We start from the raw sequence: 20,135 nt of genomic DNA, 5'->3' as shown, positions 1-20,135 counted from the left end.
TGCCCACCGTGGTTTGAAGGTTGTCAATGAAGCTCCAGGAAAGTTTTGGAGGCTCTTGTGGACACGGAGTGTGAGCTGAGCAGGTGAGAGTGACAGCCTGGTTCTCCTTCAGCTCACCAGAGAAAGACAGTTCAGGCTTCCGAGGAGAATCTGGAAAATAATCCAATATCAGCTCTGAGCATACACTTTTAACTCCATATTGTGTTGATTGCATTATTTAACAATACCTTTAATTGTATAGTTCCATTCACTTTTCAATTAATTTAAGTCTCAAATAGAATTGGTTGGAAGGTACAAGATTTACCGCGTAAGTACTATGGAATCCAATTAATACATTAATACAAATATCAATATTCAAGTGAAAAATGTTAAAATGTATTAAATTTACACTCTCAGAAATGTTGTGAGAATATATTGGTGTATAATATTTCGCTACAATTACAGCTATGTCAAACTGAAGTCAAAAGTTACATCAATTTATTTGTAATAACAAAGATTCATTCTTACCAACCACAGTAATACGAAGAGGCTCACAGATAGCAGTTACATTGTAGTTCTTGGACTGAATTCTGAAATGGTACTCTGTGGAACTTGTGGTTAAATCTGAAAAAATGGTGGTGCAGTTGTTCTCCTTTAAGTTTCCAATGAGTTCTATGGAGTGTTTACTTTGTTGGCTGCTTCTTGAACTCTTAATCCACAGGCCAGACAATTTTCCATCCAAGCTCGTTCGTAAAACATCAAATTGACAAGGAATTATCAAACATGATCCAGCATGAGCTTCCACACTTCTTGTAAAATACGTTTTCAATCGTGCATCCTGGTAGCATGTAGAAACACCTGTGAAAAAATTTGCTGAAATCAGAAAAAATGTTTTGTTACTATGATCATAATCAAATCAGTTTCAAACTGATCAGCATCAATCCATCAACTTACCTGAAATACAGAGAAAACTTGCGAAAACGAATGCATTCAGCAACATATTAATTCCTACCAACACAAACACAGAATGTTAAAGTTAACCAAGTTCCTTTTATTATTAGTGAAAATATTAAAAATATAAATATATATAAAGTATGGACACCTAAATTAATATAGAAAAAAAACGATCTTCTTCTCTGATTAGTAAGAAGGTAAGTAAGTAAACAGTATTTATAGAGCGCTTTTCCAGACCAGGGTCACAAAACGCTTAAACAATCAAAAAATACCCAATAAAATGAATACTTAAAAGGTCAAGACAGCACTGAGAACAACACAATAGTCTCAGAAAATCAAGGAAGAGCTTGCACAAATAAAAATAGTTATTTCCTTCCAAATCATGTTCTCCAAAAATGCCTGATTTCATATTAATACAAGGAGCTTTATAAAATTAAAATAGAGATAAAAATAAATAAAAGTGTCTTACCAAGAATGATCTGGAATTTAAAAAGACAATTTAAGTCAAAGAAATTGCTAAAAAAAAATAATAATAATTGGAGAGATTGGAGTAAATTTGTGCCGGGATGTTCGCTCGAGTTCATGAAGTGAAAGGCAAAAAAATAAATATGCAAACACATTCTGGAGACTTCCTCAACATTTAATTTTATACACAGGGGAACTGTGTCTGCTACTAATGAGAAGTTCCAAAAATGCAAATTGTCAGCAAATCTATAAAAAAAAGAGGAGTATGATCGAACATGGACATCAAGATTATTATTATTCATACAATCTGTTTTGTTCCATTTTGTTCGGGAGGTTCAGCCAGCTGGTTTGTACGTCACAAAAAATTAAATAGAGCAAATATCATTCCCACATATTTAAAACAAGACAAAGAAAGTGGAGCTTTCAACTAAAAAATTAAATAGATTGCATCAGCAATTAATGAAATGTATGCATTTCTCTCCTTCGTGCCTTTTTTTCTCAGTTTTATTACATAAAGCTGAATAAAAAACTTGACCATCTGTAACCTTGCCTCGGCGTCTCGCCTTCCTGAGACGAGAAAAGAAGACTCTCTGTCACTGTGGTGGCTGCTGGTAGTTGTTGATAAGTTGACCACTTCTTTTTTTCATGTACGTGTGAACTTGGTCATCCTTTAGCAGAATAGTTAGCGTTACCATCTGACACCAAGGAGTTTGCATGTTTGCTCTCTGTATGTCTTCCCTTTTCTTGCGTGCACACTCAGATTGTCGTATACCATCCAAAGCAGACCATGCTTGACTGTAGGTGTGATGTGGACACGTCTCAGGGTGTCACAGTCAGAATAAACCTGTATGAGGTGAATCCGAGACTTGTAAATGAAGAATCCTTGAGGGGTCAATGAAGTGTATCTAATCTAATTGCTGATCCACATGTAAATGTAGTTTCACACTAATAATTGCAAGTTTTACGCATGTATGTTTTTGTTTTGTAAATTAAAATGATATAGTTACAAATAAAAATGTTTTTTAAATACAAAAATACAAGTGTGGATATCACAAATCACGTACAACCATTGAAGATTTGCAGATCAAGTTGTAACCGTTACAAATATTACTGAGACAAACCTAGCTCCATAATGGTGTTTTTCGCTCGTCTAACTCGTGCACACATTTATTGTGAATTCATTTTAAGAGAACTTCCATCAGAGTGTGTGAAAATAAATAGCATCTTATAAAGGAAAATGTGAATAATTTAACTGATCGATGACATTTAAAGTATCAACAAGGCTTTTAAAATCAAAGTAATCGTTAACGTGTTACCGTCTTTGTAACTGTAACTTTAACTTGTTTCTTTAAGGGAAACTAATGTTTTATTTTAAGTGTGTCTTAAAAAGATGTTGGACCTCTGTGGACTCATCAGTATGTTTGTTTGAAAAAAAGTCTTGTTTCATTTAAATATTTGCATTAGAAAATGATCTCAAGACCCGCCCACTGGAATATTTTGTTTTTCCGGAGAAGAAGTCTCATGTAGCCTGACCACACCCACTCTGCTGTGATTGGTCAAGCAGGGAGGTTTGTCACTGAAGGTCATCAATCCCGGAAGTCTCCACCTCCATGGGACTCGTTGTATGAACAAAGCGGGCCGTGATTACAGCTGGCTGGAGGAGGAGAGAAACCGTTTTTACATCATAGTGGACTCTGCTCTCGTAACCTCTTGTTCGCCCAAATTTCAGACGGTGGAGACTGTATGAAGTAATAATTTCAAAACATGGTCATGATAATAACTTACTGCATCTTGGAGAGGAAGACTTCAACATTTGAAACATGTGAGTGAGTTTACCATTTATTGCAGTGATGACATGCTTATTGGAAAAAGTCCTTGAAATAGATTCAAAGAGGAAATATGGCAATAAAAAAACCTGCATCAATTCTTCAATGCAGAATAAATGATTGCAGGACGATCTGTCCCAGTGGTGCCAGTAGAGGATCTGGGTACATGGACCTCTGCGTAGATGGCACCCTGCTGTTGTCCACTGTCCACCGGAGCAGCTGGCTGGTCAAGGTTCCTCCCCGAGAAGTTAATCTCACTATACAAAACATCTTCTCTGGACTCGTGTTGATTGGAGGCTGAATCTCCAGGAACCGAAGTCTAATTGAAAAGAAGTAAAATAAGTAAACAAAAGAGGCATTGTTTTTTTTATTTGAAATAGTCTCAATTCCCATTATTTCCCTAATATTATTTCTAAACATGATGAAAATAATGGATGCATGGAAAAATGCATCAACTTTTATGATGACTGTAGCTAAAGAATATATTGTTGCCGTTTCTTCCACATTATAAACTAGCTAACTCAAGGAGAAGCAAGAATGTTTTTATTAACATGAGTCAAATCATTTCAGGGATCTTAAAGTTGTTAACCTGATTTATATTTTGGTAATTTGCGTCTTTATAAAATCCAGTGCACATCTTGGCGGAATTATGCGTTAGTTATGTTTTATTAATGAAATGTAAGGTGATCCGATGGACTCACCCGAGGTCTCGTCTTCATACATGTGCAAACTCTGAACTGTTGTTTCCTGTAAAATATAGCAAATCATCCTAAAACAAAACATTTTAAAATGCAAAAATGTACTGCAAAACCTCCACTTTTTCTGAAACCACAGGAACATTACATAGACTCCACGTTCATTAAAATGTTTAATACTTGTCAGGTGTCTTTTCTTCCAACTGATCTCTTACCGAGGTCTTTCGAACGTAGGCCAAGCTCGCTCTGTCTGTCACCATGGTGCCATCCATGCCTTTTGCCTCTGCTATCCCGGCCTTATATTTTTCACCCTGAACCCACCTTGATGCTGGCTGATGGCACCTAGCAGTGCCTAGAGTCCCTGTACTGTAGAGACTGTTCTGTCTCACCATTAATTATAAGGTGAGTAAACTACTAAATGAAAGTTGTAGGACGTTTCTTCTCCTGCACACTAGAGCGCTGGTGAGGCTGTGTGTTAGGCCAAGTCTAAGCCACTAATCTTCCTTCTAGGGACTCAACTGCTGCCAATGATCCTACATAGACCACTAGGGTCCATGAATTAAATGGTGTACCGACCCAATGCTGGTGGATTAAGTTTAGTTTAAATCAACCGTGCAGATAAGACATGTTAGTGAGCCCATCTCTGAGTTCCTAATTCTAACTTAGACAGTTAGATGAAACAAGATAACTGTTGTTCAACAAAGAAGGATTTTGAGGTGTATCATTTCTTTCTACTACATTAGAAGGAAGAACCTCACCAAATTTACCAAACACAAATGACCAGACAAACAAGCATCAAGAAGACGATGATTTGTCTACCAATGGTCCAATAGATTGTTGTATCTTCAGAAACACTAAGTTGTATGTTTGCTGATCTCCCAACACCAATTCCATTTGTGGCTGAGCAGTACAACACAACAGTGTGTGTCACAGTCGGAACTGCATGGACTTGTCCGTGTGAAACTATAGTGGAACCACCACTGCTGGTCTGAAACCAGGTGAATTGGGTGACAGCAGGATTTGCTGTACTGTGACAGGTGAGGTTCACCGAGCTACCTGCTGGAACGACAGCTGATGGATGGATGGAAACAAGCGTGTCTTTAGGAGAATCTGAGGAGAAGAAATGCTAACGTGAGTTTGGAGTTAAAACAGGGTATCATGAGAGAGATTGACTTCCTCACATGAAACGCGCAATCTTCCCTCCGCCGTCACCACTTGAGTGTTCTTCACTGGATATTCAGCCAAACATGTTTTTCGCTCGTCTAACTCGTGCACACATTTATTGTGAATTCATTTTAAGAGAACTTCCATCAGAGTGTGTGAAAATAAATGTCATCTTATAAAGAATAATGTGAATAATCGAACTGAACGATGACATTTAAAGTATCAACAAGGCTGTTAAAATCAAAGTAATCGTTAACGTGTTACCGTCTTTGTAACTGTAACTTTAACTTGTTTCTTTAAGGGAAACTAATGTTTTGTTTTAAGTGTGTCTTAAAAAGATGTTGGACCTCTGTGGACTCATCAGTATGTTTGTTTGAAAAAAAGTCTTGTTTCATTTAAATATTTGCATTAGAAAATGATCTCAAGACCCGCCCACTGAAATATTTTGTTTTTCCGGAGAAGAAGTCTCATTTAGCCTGACCACACCCACTCTGCTGTGATTGGTCAAGCAGGGAGGTTTGTCACTGAAGGTCATCAATCCCGGAAGTCTCCACCTCCATGGGACTCGTTGTATAAACAAAGCGGGCCGTGATTACAGCTGGCTGGAGGAGGAGAGAAACCGTTTTTACATCATAGTGGACTCTGCTCTCGTAACCTCTTGTTCGCCCAAATGTCAGACGGTGGAAAACGTTATAAAGTAATAATTTCAAAACGGTGGTCATGATAATTACTTACTACATCTTGGAGATGAAGACTTCAACATTTGAAACATGTGAGTGAGTTTACCATTTATTGCAGTGATGACATGCTTATTGGAAAAAGTCCTTGAAATAGATTCAAAGAGGAAATATGGCAATAAAAAAACCTGCATCAATTCTTCAATCCATAATAAATGATTGCAGGACGATCTGTCCCAGTGGTGCCAGTAGAGGATCTGGGTACATGGACCTCTGCGTAGATGGCACCCTGCTGTTGTCCACTGTCCACCGGAGCAGCTGGCTGGTCAAGGTTCCTCCCCGAGAAGTTAATCTCACTAGACAAAACTTCTTCTCTGGACTCGTGTTGATTGGAGGCTGAATCTCCAGGAACCGAAGTCTAATTGAAAAGAAGTAAAATAAGTAAACAAAAGAGGCATTGTTTTTTTTATTTGAAATAGTCTCAATTCCCATTATTTCCCTAATATTATTTCTAAACATGATGAAAATAATGGATGCATGGAAAAATGCATCAACTTTTATGATGACTGTAGCTAAAGAATATATTGTTGCCGTTTCTTCCACATTATAAACTAGCTAACTCAAGGAGAAGCAAGAATGTTTTTATTGACATGAGTCAAATCATTTCAAGGATCTTAGTTGTTAACCTGATTTATTTTTTGGTAATTTGCGTCTTTATAAAATCCAGTGCACATCTTGGCGGAATTATGCGTTAGTTATGTTTTATTAATGAAATGTAAGGCGATCCGATGGACTCACCCGAGGTCTCGTCTTCATACATGTGCAAACTCTGAACTGTTGTTTCCTGTAAAATATAGCAAATCATCCTAAAACAAAACATTTTAAAATGCAAAAATGTACTGCAAAACCTCCACATTTGCTGAAACCACAGGAATATTACATAGACTCCACGTTCATTAAAATGTTTAATACTTGTCAGGTGTCTTTTCTTCCAACTGATCTCTTACCGAGGTCTTTCGAACGTAGGCCAAGCTCGCTCTGTCTGTCACCATGGTGCCATCCATGCCTTTTGCCTCTGCTATCCCGGCCTTATATTTTTCACCCTTAACCCACCTTGATGCTGGCTGATGGCAGCTAGCAGTGCCTAGAGTCCCTGTACTGTAGAGACTGTTCTGTCTCACCATTAATTATAAGGTGAGTAAACTACTAAATGAAAGTTGTAGGACGTTTCTTCTCCTGCACACTAGAGCGCTGGTGAGGCTGTGTGTTAGGCCAAGTCTAAGCCACTAATCTTCCTTCTAGGGACTCAACTACTGCCGATGATCCTACATAGACCACTAGGGTCCACGACTTAAAGGGTGTACCGACCCAATGCTGGTGGATTTAGTTTAGTTTAAATCAACCGTGCAGACCAGACATGTTAGTAAGTCTATCTTCCAGTTCCTAATTCAAACTTAAACAGTTAGATGAAACAAGATAACTGTTGTTCAACAAAGAAGGATATTGAGGTGTATCATTTCTTTCTACTACATTAAAAGGAAGAACCTCACCAAACTTACCAAACACAGATGACCAGACAAACAAGCATCAAGAAGACGATGATTCGTCTACCAATGGTCCAATAGATTGTTGTATCGTCAGAAACACTAAGTTGTATGTTTGCTGATCTCCCGACACCAATTCCATTTGTGGCTGAGCAGTACAACACAACAGTGTGTGTCCCAGTCGTAACTGCATGGACTTGTCCGTGTGAAACTATAGTGGAACCACCACTGCTGGTCTGAAACCAGGTGAATTGGGTGACAGCAGGATTTGCTGTACTGTGACAGGTGAGGTTCACCGAGCTACCTGCTGGAACGACATCTGATGGATGGATGGAAACAAACGTTTCTTTAGGAGAATCTGAGGAGAAGAAATGCTAACGTGAGTTTGGAGTTAAAACAGGGTATCATGAGAGAGATTGACTTCCTCACATGAAACGCGCAATCTTCCCTCCGCCGTCACCACTTGAGTGTTCTTCACTGGATATTCAGCCAAACATTTGACCAATAATCCGTCATCTTTGTAGGACACAGTGATGGTTTTATGGAGTTTCGTAACACGGGTCTGGTGTGTGGTTTTGTCCACCGTGGTTTGAAGGTTGTCAATGAAGCTCCAGGAAAGTTTTGGAGGCTCTTGTGGACACGGAGTGTGAGCTGAGCAGGTGAGAGTGACAGCCTGGTTCTCCTTCAGCTCACCAGAGAAAGACAGTTCAGGCTTCCGAGGAGATTCTGGAAAATAATCCAACATCAGCTCTGAGCATACACTTTTAACTCCATATTGTGTTGATTGCATTATTTAACAATACCTTTAATTGTACAGTTCCATTCACTTTTCAATTAATTTAAGTCTCAAATAGAATTGGTTGGAAGGTACAAGATTTGCCGCGTAAGTACTATGGAATCCAATTAATAAATTAATACAAATATCAATATTCAAGTGAAAAATGTTAAAATGTATTAAATTTATACTCTCAGAAATGTTGTGAGAATATATTGGTGTATAATATTTCGCTACAATTACAGCTATGTCAAACTGAAGTCAAAAGTTACATCAATTTATTTGTAATAACAAAGATTCATTCTTACCAACCACAGTAATACGAAGAGACTCACAGAAAGCAGTTGCAACGTAGTTCTTGGACTCAATTCTGAAATGGTACTCTGCGGAACTTGTGGTTAAATCTGAAAAAATGGTGGTGCAGTTGTTCTCCTTTAAGTTTCCAATGAGTTCTATGGAGTGTTTACTTTGTTGGCTGCTTCTTGTACTCTTAATCCACAGACCAGACAATTTTCCATCCAAGCTTGTTTGTAAAACATCAAATCGACAAGGAATTATCAAACATGATCCAGCATGAGCTTCCACACTTCTTGTAAAATACGTTTTCAATTGTGCATCCTGGTAGCATGTAGGAACACCTGTGAAAACATTTGCTGAAATCACAAAAAATGTTTTGTTACTATGATCAGAATCAAATCAGTTTCAAACTGATCAGCATCAATCCATCAACTTACCTGAAATACAGAGAAAACTTGCGAAAACGAATGCATTCAGCAACATATTAATTCCTACCAACACAAACACAGAATGTTAAAGTTAACCAAGTTCCTTTTATTATTAGTGAAAATATTAAAAATATAAATATATATAAAGTATGGACACCTAAATTAATATAGAAAAAAACGATCTTCTTCTCTGATTAGTAAGAAGGTAAGTAAGTAAACAGTATTTATAGAGCGCTTTTCCAGACCAGGGTCACAAAACGCTTAAACAATCAAAAAATACCCAATAAAATGAATACTTAAAAGGTCAAGACAGCACTGAGAACAACACAAGAGTCTCAGAAAATCAAGGAAGAGCTTGCACAAATAAAAATAGTTATTTCCTTCCAAATCATGTTCTCCAAAAATGCCTGATTTCATATTAATACAAGGAGCTTTATAAAATTAAAATAGAGATAAAAATAAATAAAAGTGTCTTACCAAGAATGATCTGGAATTTAAAAAGACAATTTAAGTCAAAGAAATTGCTAAAAAAAAAAAAAAAAAGAATTGGAGAGATTGGAGTAAATTTGTGCCGGAATGTTCGCTCGAGTTCATGAAGTGAAAGGCAAAAAAAAAAAAAAGCAAACACATTCTGGAGACTTCCTCAACATTTAATTTTATACACAGGGGAACTGTGTCTGCTACTAATGAGAAGTTCCAAAAATGCAAATTGTCAGCAAATCTATAAAAAAAGAGGAGTATGATCGAACATGGACATCAAGATTATTATTATTCATACGATCTGTTTTGTTCCATTTTGTTCGGGAGGTTCAGCCAGCTGGTTTGTACGTCACAAAAAAATAAATAGAGCAAATATCATTCCCACATATTTAAAACAAGACAAAGAAAGTGGAGCTTTAAACTAAAAAATTAAATAGATTGCATCAGCAATTAATGAAATGTATGCATTTCTCTCCTTCGTGCCTTTTTTTCCTCAGTTTTATTACATAAAGCTGAATAAAAACCTTGACCATCTGTAACCTTGCCTCGGCGTCTCGCCTTCCTGAGACGAGAAAAGAAGACTCTCTGTCACTGTGGTGGCTGCTGGTAGTTGTTGATAAGTTGACCACTTCTTTTTTTCATGTACGTGTGAACTTGGTCATCCTTTAGCAGAATAGTTAGCGTTACCATCTGACACCAAGGAGTTTGCATGTTTGCTCTCTGTATGTCTTCCCTTTTCTTGCGTGCACACTCAGATTGTCGTATACCATCCAAAGCAGACCATGCTTGACTGTAGGTGTGATGTGGACACGTCTCAGGGTGTCACCGTCTCTGCCCTTGGTAGCTGGTTGTGATTCTAGTGTGGGAATGAAAATGGATAAAAGAAAAAATACACAACAAGGTAACGTTGAAGGAACTATTGGAGGAATATTTTCCCATTTGCTGTGTAAAAAAAAAAAGGGAAAATCAGATTAGAATTGTTATAATTGCAAAATATTATTTTTATGAATTATATTTAAAAAAAAAAAGGGTAGACCTATGGATTAATCATAACATAAGGTTTATCATAGTCTGAAAGGATTTATATTGTGCGCTAGAGTTTACTCGACGAGTCCACATCTGAGGAACTAATATGCCTAAATATGGTAAAAACAAAACACACGAGGAATGTAATGTGAAAAAGATTTCAGAAATATGTTTTTCTTGTGGATGATTTTATTCTCATACGTGTCTCTGTTATGATCTATATTTCTGCTCAACATTCATTTAAAAAAAAAAAAAGAAAGAAATGTTTTTTTTTTGTTGACATAGATATGAGGCCTTCCATAGAGATATTGACTATACACACATAGAACATACATAAGAGCTTCAGTGAGTCCCTAAGCATCCCATAATATCCCTGTGAAGTTTCAGCAGGTCATGCGTGCAACCCCAAACTCCAGACTGACCACAGCTGGCTCTTCTTTGGCCACGTCGCTGTTGTACGCCTCTTCCAGCTCCCCGTAACTCTGCTTCCTGCTCCCTGTGCCGCTGCTGCCCTCTACTGTCCGCACTGTGTCTGTACTTTCTATGGCCTCCTCGGCAACCTCGTCACCCTGCTCTTCTTCCTCATCCTGCCGAAGTACTTCTTTGTGGTTGATTGGTGCCCCCAGAATCAGGGAGTCGGGACGCGGAGGGAGGGTGCTTGAGAGCTGGTCTCTAGTGGGAGGTGGTGCGGGGGACTCCTCGGAGACCACGGGGGTCACACCCAGCTGGTGGAGCCTCTGAAAGAAGTCGGTACGGAGATAAACTGTTAAATATCGATACAAGTTTGATTTTAAATTTTTACCAAGGACACACTGGATCCAGAACAACATTCTATATTTTTATAAATCACCATATACAGTATTTTCTGCACTATAAGGCGCACTTTAAAGCCTTTAATTTTTGGACGTTTTTTAAAAAAACGACGCCTTATAATCCGGAGCGCCTTATATATGAACATTACCTGGTGGGTGACTTGTTTACAAACACTTGCATGACTCTGCGCCGACTGAGCCGACAAGCCGTGGGCGGGATTACGTCATTGTGTCATGGCGGGGTGGGATTTACGACGCACGTCACATCATGGCGGACGGCTATGGAGTGAGATTACTGCCACCGGTTTGAGCGAGTGTGTCTTGGTTGTTGTACACTCAAAACATTTTTTTTTTCCCGCAAAATAACTCTGCCGCGCGCTCAACCTGTCATACACGTGCGTTCAACATGTCATACACGTGCGCTCTAGCCGTCATAAACGCGCTCAACTTCACTGATGCACAATTAACATTTGCCTACTCACAACACCAGTCTCGTGCGCTCGACATAGATCGATAGATAAAACTTCAATGCAAGTAAGATGTCTGCCACGAAGACAGCCAATCAAAGACCTGCTTGAAGCCTTTTGAACATAATTTGAACATCGTTACCATGGGAGTGAACGCAGTTGTCAGAACGCTTAATAAAGTTTGACTTTATCTGACTGTTTTGTTGACATTCCCTTAAGCACAGCTTTATCTAGTGGATGCATAACGCAACCTAGTCAAACGTTTGACTGCAGTATCTTCTATTCTATGCGCCTTATAATCCGGTGCGACCCATTAATGAAAACACTTCTAAAATAGGCCATTCATGGAAGGTGCGCCTTATAATCCGGTGCGCCTAATACGTTTTTTTTTCCCCCCTGTAGTATTTAAAAATAAATGTTGTATTTGCAAAAAAAGAGACATTATTGGATCATTGTCCAAACATGAAAGCAAAGGAAACTCACACTCTCCAGAGCCTGCACGGTTTTCTCCGCCTTCTGACTGTTCTCTCTCAGAGTCAGGATGGTTTTAAGGATGGACTGCCGGGGGTGCATAGACCTGTCAAACTGGTGGTACATGTTCCTCCAGAACCTTAGGAATACATGCACCATAGCGTCAACAGAAGAACAAAGACTAGCAACAGTTTAAAAAAAAAAGATTATAAAGAAGAACTTGTACTTGAAATTGTAGGGTAGAGTCGCAGGTTCCAACACTGGGTGGGATTCAGAAAATGCAGGGCTGTAAAATGGGTTGATGTAGTTCTGCGTCTCGCTCATAAGAAATGCCCACAGGGAGTGAGTCCGCTCCCTTATCCTGGAACATGTGCGAGAGTCAGACTTTGTCAATAACTCGTGGGGTTTTCAAAACATTTATTTAGTTACGGACTTTTTCACCATGTCTACTTAACACATTTAAATAAAGCCTGTGTTTAGCTAGTTATTGCTTTATACATTTGAAATAAGATTATTTGAAGAGTTATAAATATATATATATATATAAAATACCGTCTTAATAGTTCTAGCATGGATGAATGCTGCAGCATCATGGTTTCCAAGATAAATCTCCAACACACGCCCTGATCTCACCGTAGCTCCTCTCTCTGTCTCTGGTTATTGCCCAGGAAGTTTCCGTATTGGCAGGAGTGGATGTGTTCGTGGATCTGCAGCAGGAACCACTCGCTGTATTCAAATGCCTGGAGAGAGAAAAAAAGCATTAGTAGGGATGGATACAGTGGTGACACTGCAGAGGATCACCTGAGGGAACTGCTCCGTCAGCTGCCAGACACACTCCAGGAACTGAGTGAAAATTGGAGACACTTCCTTTGGATCCACGCCCAACTGATCACATCTATACATTCAGGAAGACATTGACTTTAGACCAGGAGTCGACCACAATTATACGGCTAAAAGAAAGGGACTAAGAAAAATGATGGCCTCAATGTGATCAGAAAACTTTAATTACAAGGAAAAGACAGTAAAGATATCATCAAATGCAATTACGCCATATCATTATTCAAATAATTGTTGCTTTAAAGCCGATGCTGTATCATGAGGCGTCATCAACCCATCACTATAAAATATAAATGTTAAAATATAATCAATATTTCCCTTATTACATACAGTATATAAATAGAATACGTTGATCCCAGACTAGACATAATAAGTCGAACAATGGATGAAGTATGTGCCTGGTACAACCAGTATGTTCTAAATGTACATCTTTTAAAAAGCGACTGATAATAACGATAGTAATAATTATAATAATTATAACATTAGGGACACACAGTGAAGTAGTTAATAGTGCAACCGTCTCACAGGAAGAAGGTTCAATGTTCTCCCTGTGGTTGCGGGAACTCCGGTTTCCTCCCTTGGTCCAAGAAAATACAACGGTTGAATAAGAATTTTAAATTGTCTAGGTTTGAGAGTCTAAGGGAATCCATTATAATAATAATAATAACTATAGTTATAAATCAATAATTATTCCCTTATTTCTGTGAGAAGGTCGCGCTAACCACTGAACCAACATGCGCCCACGTTTATATTATGAACATATTTTATTTTAGTGAAAATCAAAAAAAGGACTACGTGCTATACTCAGAATTCAACTCTGACTCAATGAACCACATTTTGCCCTGATCTGTATGAGATTTATAAACAAGGATGTATCGTAAAGCAACTGCTAAGAAGCATATTTCATCGTTGCTTGGTCGCCAACAGGTCTTAAAGGGATTTACACAGTAGCTTTTTACAGCAAAAAAGGAAAATAAGAAATCAATTAAAAAGAAAAGAATGACCTGTCTGCAAACTTGTGACCAAATGAGATCCAGTCTTTTTCAATAAGAACCTGAAACGAAATGTAGACAAGTAAGCAAAATGCAAAACATAAAACCAAGTAGTGCAAAAGGGAGCGGCTGGTACCATGAAGCCTTTGATGGTTCTGTAGTACGGGTCCATCAGCAAAGAGCCCAGAGAACAGACCTGTGCGGTTCGGTCCCACCCGTCGGAGCAATGGACGAGCACACTCGCTCCTTCCACCGTCACGGCCTACAGTTCAGACGCAGCATTAAATACTATAGTCAGAACAAATGACCTCTCAGTACCTTTGCAAGAGAGATGGCTGCGTCCAGCACAGCCTTGATATGTCTCAACCAACCACTGCTGTCCAGTCCTACCAGGTAGTCGCTCATGCTGAGGGATTTAGTTCCTATGACTGATGGGCAGAAATTAAAAAGAAAAAACATTAAAAATGAACACCGTCTTCATGCATGCGACTCCGTGTTACCTTCCAGCAACTTCTGTAGGCTGGTCCTCATCACGTGGATATTTTCAATGCCCACAAACTGGAAGCGAATGTTGGAATAGTTGTCCTCGTTTTCATAGCCTTTCCCTGCGGCCCGGTTAGCAAGCGCGTTCAACTGCGAGGCGGAGAAAAAGTAGGCGTTAAAGGTCATCTTCCAAGAAGTTAACATTACATTTACGCAATTTTTTCTCTACCTTTGGCCGAGTGTCCATGACATACAGAAAGCGACTGTTGTGATTGGCTTTGCTGATGGCTTGCAGGAGACTCTCGTCTTCTAAACATCGCGCACTGAAGCCCGAGAGAGGCTGACTGCACCGGCACACTGCTGCCTGCAGGGACAAACTCTTTCATCAACTGGTCACAAGTTCAGGGATTATTTTCTTTTTTTTCATTACATCCACTAAGAAAAGAGAAACAAACATATTTCTAAAGCCCAGTTAAGGCAACAAACTTAATTTAGCATTAGTTGCATAACTCATCCACCTAAAAATACAATACAATAACATAAAAATGAAAAAGTTCTATCAAATGATCCAAAATATTTTTGAGGTCATTAAAAAAAAGATACAGAAGCTAAATGATGAAGTTATTTTGTTAGGTTGAGATGATCTGTTGGCTAAATCAATAAAAAAAACTTTAGTTGATTTTCATCCATTGAAATGATGGACGGAAGGTCTCATGAATTTATTATTTCCAATAACTTATCACAATTTTTCATACTAACTGAAATAAATGGACATTTAATGGGAGGAGGTTAAAGTTCCTTTTAATTTTAAGAAAAAAGTTTTCTTCTTCTTATTATTATATTATGTTGACCTTGTCAATTCAGCTATAATGTATTTGCATTCCAAGCAGAAATAGCACATATATTTGTTCATACTTTATTTATATTTATTTATTATAATTGTTTTCATGCCAATTTAACATGTTTTAGCATCACTTTTGAATGCAACATAGCTGTTCCTATGATATTGAGTAATTCAAACAAAATCAAACAATGTCTTGTCTCGCTTTAATCAACATTATGTAGGATTAGAGTTTTATTTTGTATATTTTGTTTAGTTTAGTTTTCTTTGACAACACAGAGCCATAGGTTTGTGGAACAGGTGACTTGTTTTGTTACAGTGGCTTTTGTTCAATTGTATTGTTAATGTGACATCAGTAACACAATGACACAGTACCTTCTTCTCCTGGTAGAAGTATGTGAGCACAGGGAATCGTCCTTTACTTCTGAACTTGGAACTTCCCACGATGATGGGCTTACTGGCTGTGATGGGAACGTACAAGTCCCGTGGATATGTCTCGCACACCTGTAACATATAGTGACTATAAATATCTAGTTTTCTGAATTAACTTAGTAGTATCATCTATATTTTCAACACCCCACACAACGAAATGCTTCTCAGGAATTGAAGATAAGTGCCCTTTGTTTGCGGGTGCTTAGTGGACCATTCTTGATGACAGCGACATGGCCAAGGTTCAGTCACTGTCAGCACATTCCGCTTTAAAACCAGCCAGGAAGCTTCTCTCTTATTCTGCAGTCATTTCATTTTTCCTGAGACATTTTCACATGTGGGGTCTTAGAGTTGGCTTAAAAAAAAACTGTCACTTACAAGAGGAATATGAACAGAGTTTATGACATTACAGTCAGTAAGTAACAGCAAGTCATCCACCTTGAAGTTTCTGTTGACATCGGTGAGCTGCCACTGGTCACAGGGGACCCCCATCCGCTCGTACTCGGCCCCCAGGTCGATGAGCTGCCATCCTTCCTCTCGCTGCTGGTCGTTCTGTTTGGGGTTGTAGGAGAAGGCGTAGAGCTCCTCATAGGCTACTGCGCCATCAACCACAGAAGAGTCATTAGAACTGATAAACATCATTAGAAGATGAGAGCAAAATGAACGGGGATCCCACCGGGTCGCAGAAGGCGTAAAAGTGAACTGTAGATGTCGTGGCAGTCCCTCTCCTTCTGGACCACGAAATGAACCAAGCGGAAGTTGCGGCACTGAATGACCAGCGGGCAGCCGGTGGTGGTGAGCGAGAGCTTCTCTACCGAGGCAATATGGTGGTGGAGGATCTACACGGACGAAGATGAGCGACGACAACAATAGTATTCAGAGTTATTATTGAATTCATGTCATTGTTTATTTGTGTACACTCACTTCAATTTACTAGTTACTTATTTAATGATATTTATTCTTATTCATTTGTCGTTTTCTTCCATTCATTTTAAAAATGAGTCTTTTGTGTTTAAGACACTGGCAATAAACCTGCTCATTTCTGAATAACAATCATAGTTTGGGGGAAAAATTAACCTGCATTGTTATTTCATTATCAAAGTGTTTCATAGTAATAACAATAATAATAATAGTTATTAATACTATGAACTCATATTTTTGTTATTATACCGATTATACATTGATTTGAGGAACCATTCTACAGACATGCCAGGGACCCTTTAGCTTAGACCTGTCTTGTTAAAATATAGAAGTTACATTGATGGCTGTATTTTGTTAATGTTACCCATTTATTTTTCACTCTACGTACTGACTTTTGGGCGTTTACCTTCATTTGAATTTCTCAATGTTTGGACCTATTCTTTATCACTGATGTTATTCTGTATTAGCAGTCCAAGAAAAACTGATGATTCAGATATTAAGTCTTTTTTCATTAGATTCTAAGCCGAGGAGTATTTTGAGTGCAGCAGCCACTACTGTATATATGCGTCTGTTGCAAGTATATAATGTGCACATCTCGACTTCTCACCCAGACTTCCTGTGCTGCCGAGTTGTTAGAGTTGCTCTCCACAAAAATGAGGTGAGTGGCCGTGAGATACAAAGTGCCGTTCGTGGATTTGTTGCTGAAGCGATCCAACAGTCGCACCTGCTCCACCTGCAAACACACAAGAATAGCAGCGTCAATGAGTCTGGTTGACAGTGAAGAAAAAACATTCCATGCTGGGAAATAAATATTGGATTTACAGTGAGTTACCGTAATAACACGAGAAGCAATATGACATTAAATATAATTAATTCATGATTTCTTCATAATTGTTTTTTTATATCTATGCAACGTTTTAAATCAGTGAAGTCTGTTCAATAATAGTTGCTGTGAGTTTCAATATAATAAGTATAGATGTTTGGAATGTGTGGAGTCGGCAATATGACGCTCAAAGAACGCAAAGCAAGGATCCATTAGCACAAATATTGCAGTCTTTTTCACTATCTGTTATGTAAACCAGCAATTCTCCCTAATTCCTCATGATTCATCGGTTTGCGTTAACCCGGACTTCCTCCGTCTGGTTCCTGTCAGTCAGATATGATGAAATGGTAGAAATGGTCTCCCAGGCAACCAGTGAAAGGATGTATCACTTCAGACAGGAAGTCTCTGCACGAGCGCATGAGAAGGCACAACAACGAAGAAAAAATATATAACATTTAATCGAAAATAACATTGATAATCTTTATCCTTTGCAGTTGTTATGCAAGTAAGTAAGTAAGTCATATTTATAAAGCGCTTTTCTTCTTCTAGACCAGGCTTTATGCAGTATAATTATATATTATATATATATTTGTGCAGGCTTTTCCTTGATTTTATGGAACTCCTGCGTTTTTCTCAGTCTTATCTTGCCCTTTAAAGCATATATTTTATTGAGTATTGTTTTGATTGTTTAAGCGGTTTGTGACCCTGGTCTGGAAAAGTGCTCTATAAATATAAATGACTTACTTACATACTTATAATGCTTCCAAATTTCTTCTCTGATACACTGACTGGGACATGGTTTGTTTAAAGAAAAAAATCAACAATTTGGATTCACACCCTTTACTAATAGTTGTGTCTTGGTAAACAGACGGCTTTCAGTTAACCACGAGAGCCACACCCAGTAAACTAACCAGTACATCAAATCTCCTTTAACCAGAATTAAAACGAGGCATCAAACAAAAGAGAGAGAAAAAAAATAATCAAATAAAACAAAGTAGGCAATTAAATCACAATAAAAGCTGAAAATTGATATAACCGGAAAATCCAAATGAAAGGAAGAAAAAGGCAATTTCCATGTTTATTGTTCTAATATTATTATTTAAAAAAAGGCCAGTTTTCTCATGTGATAATCGTATCGTGATACCAGATTTTTGCCAATACACCCTCCATTGGCAGGTACTTCACATACCTGATCCTCTTCTCTAGCTGTCTTAATATTGTTTTACAATGAGGGTTGAATCTTTTATGACAGGCTGCGTGTTAGGAAATCTACTGTACACATGTATTTACTGTTACAGTTGACAATAATATTATATATCAATGAAACCATCAATACTGACTGAAGACCATCTGTAGTGAAGACTCTTCTCTGGGTAACTTAACTTTTGTTCAAATGTATCATTATCTGCACATTACAACAAGTAGATGTTTAACCAAGAATTCGAATGGATTGCATTTGATCTCAAAAGCACATATTGATCCAAGGGCGTGGATGTGTAAACAAACAACAACAAAAAAAGGAGAAGTAAATCTGCTTTTTTTTAGGTTTTAAAAAGGATCCGAGTTCGGTGATGCTCTTCACGGCAGACATGTAATGTTGCTAAGCGACACCTGCTCACTGTCATGTTGAAATATAAAGTCCTGACACGTGTAATGTTGACAGAAATGAAACCACGAACTAGGCCAATGTTCCGGTCAGATCTGTGGAGCTACAAATGTTAGCAAGTTACCTTTGGCGTGCGGATGTGCTCCATTTTCTATCAGCGACGACTAAAAGCTTCACACGACGACTTCCGGCCGTAACTCGATCATCGGATACAAGTGATGCCCAAAAAAACCCGAGAAGATCCAGGTCTGCAGAAAGATGTCAAAACACAAACGATATGTTTATTGCCAATTTAATTTCCCACTCATCCGCGTCAAACTCACGGGCGTTACATCTTCACTTGTGTTTTCTGGCTTTCACAATAAAAGCCCGGTAGTTCGCGTGACGTTTTATCTTTTTTTTCTCTTGCATTTATTCTCTCTCTCTCTCTCTAGTTTATTACAATTATCCTTCTATTATAAGAGATACTATATACATTTGTAATACTCCAGTACTCCCCTCTCCAATCGTTTTTACTTGAACTAATATTTTACTTGTATTAATGAATTAAAAATAACGTCTTAACAATTATAATTTTGCTTTATATTATCATAAAGTCTCAAGAATGGTTTGATTAATGTGTTTAATGTTTACAATTTATGTTTGGCCTTCCAATAAACACTATGAATAAATTACTTTATTTTATATGAGGGACTTTAATAATGATTGTATAGATTATCATGCAAACTCAAGCAAGACCTATAAAGAGAAAGTTAGATTTCCTTTCCTTTATGGGAATTCAGTTATTATTATTAATAATAATAATAATAATAATACACAAATATCTGATTATAGCTTCACATTTTGGGCAACACATATTTCAGTTTATTTGCTTTAATAAGTTCCAAGAAAAGTATGGAAGTATATCAGTGACAGTACAATATTGAATGGTTTAATTTAACATTTCATATGTTGAAACAATGACTTTTTAATTGAAATTATTTCAAATATATATATTTGAATAATGGAATTAAATGATTTATACATTGAAAGGTTTTTATTTATTTATTTTATTTTATTTTATTTTAGATTTACTTTGAACTCTTGAACTTTTGAAACTCTAAGCATCATTTGTTTTTAATTCATTTTGAAAATATTCGACTT

At 37.8% G+C, this 20,135-nt stretch overlaps 2 protein-coding genes and 1 long non-coding RNA gene across 4 annotated transcripts; all 3 read right to left on the bottom strand.

The window, feature by feature from the left end:
* Positions 1-11: 11 nt before the first annotated feature.
* LOC148082023 (uncharacterized) lies at positions 12-1,928 on the bottom strand. Its single transcript, XR_015710904.1, has 4 exons — positions 1,403-1,928; positions 934-987; positions 508-852; positions 12-150 (listed from the first exon to the last, which is right to left on the bottom strand). It is a non-coding gene; the product is annotated as an uncharacterized LOC148082023 (long non-coding RNA).
* Positions 1,929-5,859: 3,931 nt separating this feature from the next.
* LOC148082022 (B-cell receptor CD22-like) lies at positions 5,860-9,476 on the bottom strand. Of its 2 annotated transcripts, none has more exons than XM_087789126.1 (7): positions 9,282-9,476; positions 8,814-8,867; positions 8,388-8,732; positions 7,734-8,030; positions 7,320-7,662; positions 6,559-6,604; positions 5,860-6,178 (listed from the first exon to the last, which is right to left on the bottom strand). In XM_087789126.1, exons 2-7 carry the CDS (start codon positions 8,857-8,859, stop codon positions 5,954-5,956), a joined length of 1,302 nt encoding a protein of 433 aa, XP_087645252.1. In that variant the 5' UTR covers positions 8,860-8,867; positions 9,282-9,476; the 3' UTR covers positions 5,860-5,953. The 2 variants fall into 2 exon arrangements, with proteins under 2 accessions (XP_087645252.1, XP_087645253.1); XM_087789127.1 differs by having other exon boundaries at positions 8,388-8,717.
* A 1,001-nt stretch (positions 9,477-10,477) lies between these two features.
* Positions 10,478-19,313, bottom strand: mtmr6 (myotubularin related protein 6). The gene is made up of 15 exons (XM_087789093.1): positions 19,117-19,313; positions 17,171-17,296; positions 16,319-16,481; positions 16,081-16,238; positions 15,589-15,717; positions 14,602-14,736; positions 14,390-14,522; positions 14,208-14,317; positions 14,026-14,151; positions 13,902-13,951; positions 12,862-12,955; positions 12,694-12,800; positions 12,287-12,421; positions 12,073-12,199; positions 10,478-11,047 (listed from the first exon to the last, which is right to left on the bottom strand). The coding sequence occupies exons 1-15, from the start codon at positions 19,138-19,140 to the stop codon at positions 10,694-10,696; spliced, it is 1,971 nt and encodes a 656-aa protein (XP_087645219.1). The 5' UTR covers positions 19,141-19,313; the 3' UTR covers positions 10,478-10,693.
* Positions 19,314-20,135: the final 822 nt, after the last annotated feature.

The sequence above is a fragment of the Callionymus lyra genome, chromosome 4 (genome assembly GCF_982586985.1).
Source record: "Callionymus lyra chromosome 4, fCalLyr1.hap1.1, whole genome shotgun sequence".
Taxonomy (NCBI): Eukaryota; Metazoa; Chordata; class Actinopteri; order Syngnathiformes; family Callionymidae; genus Callionymus; species Callionymus lyra.
The sequence above is the reverse complement of the archived record's forward strand: the minus strand, read 5'-3'. Positions and strand labels throughout refer to the sequence as shown.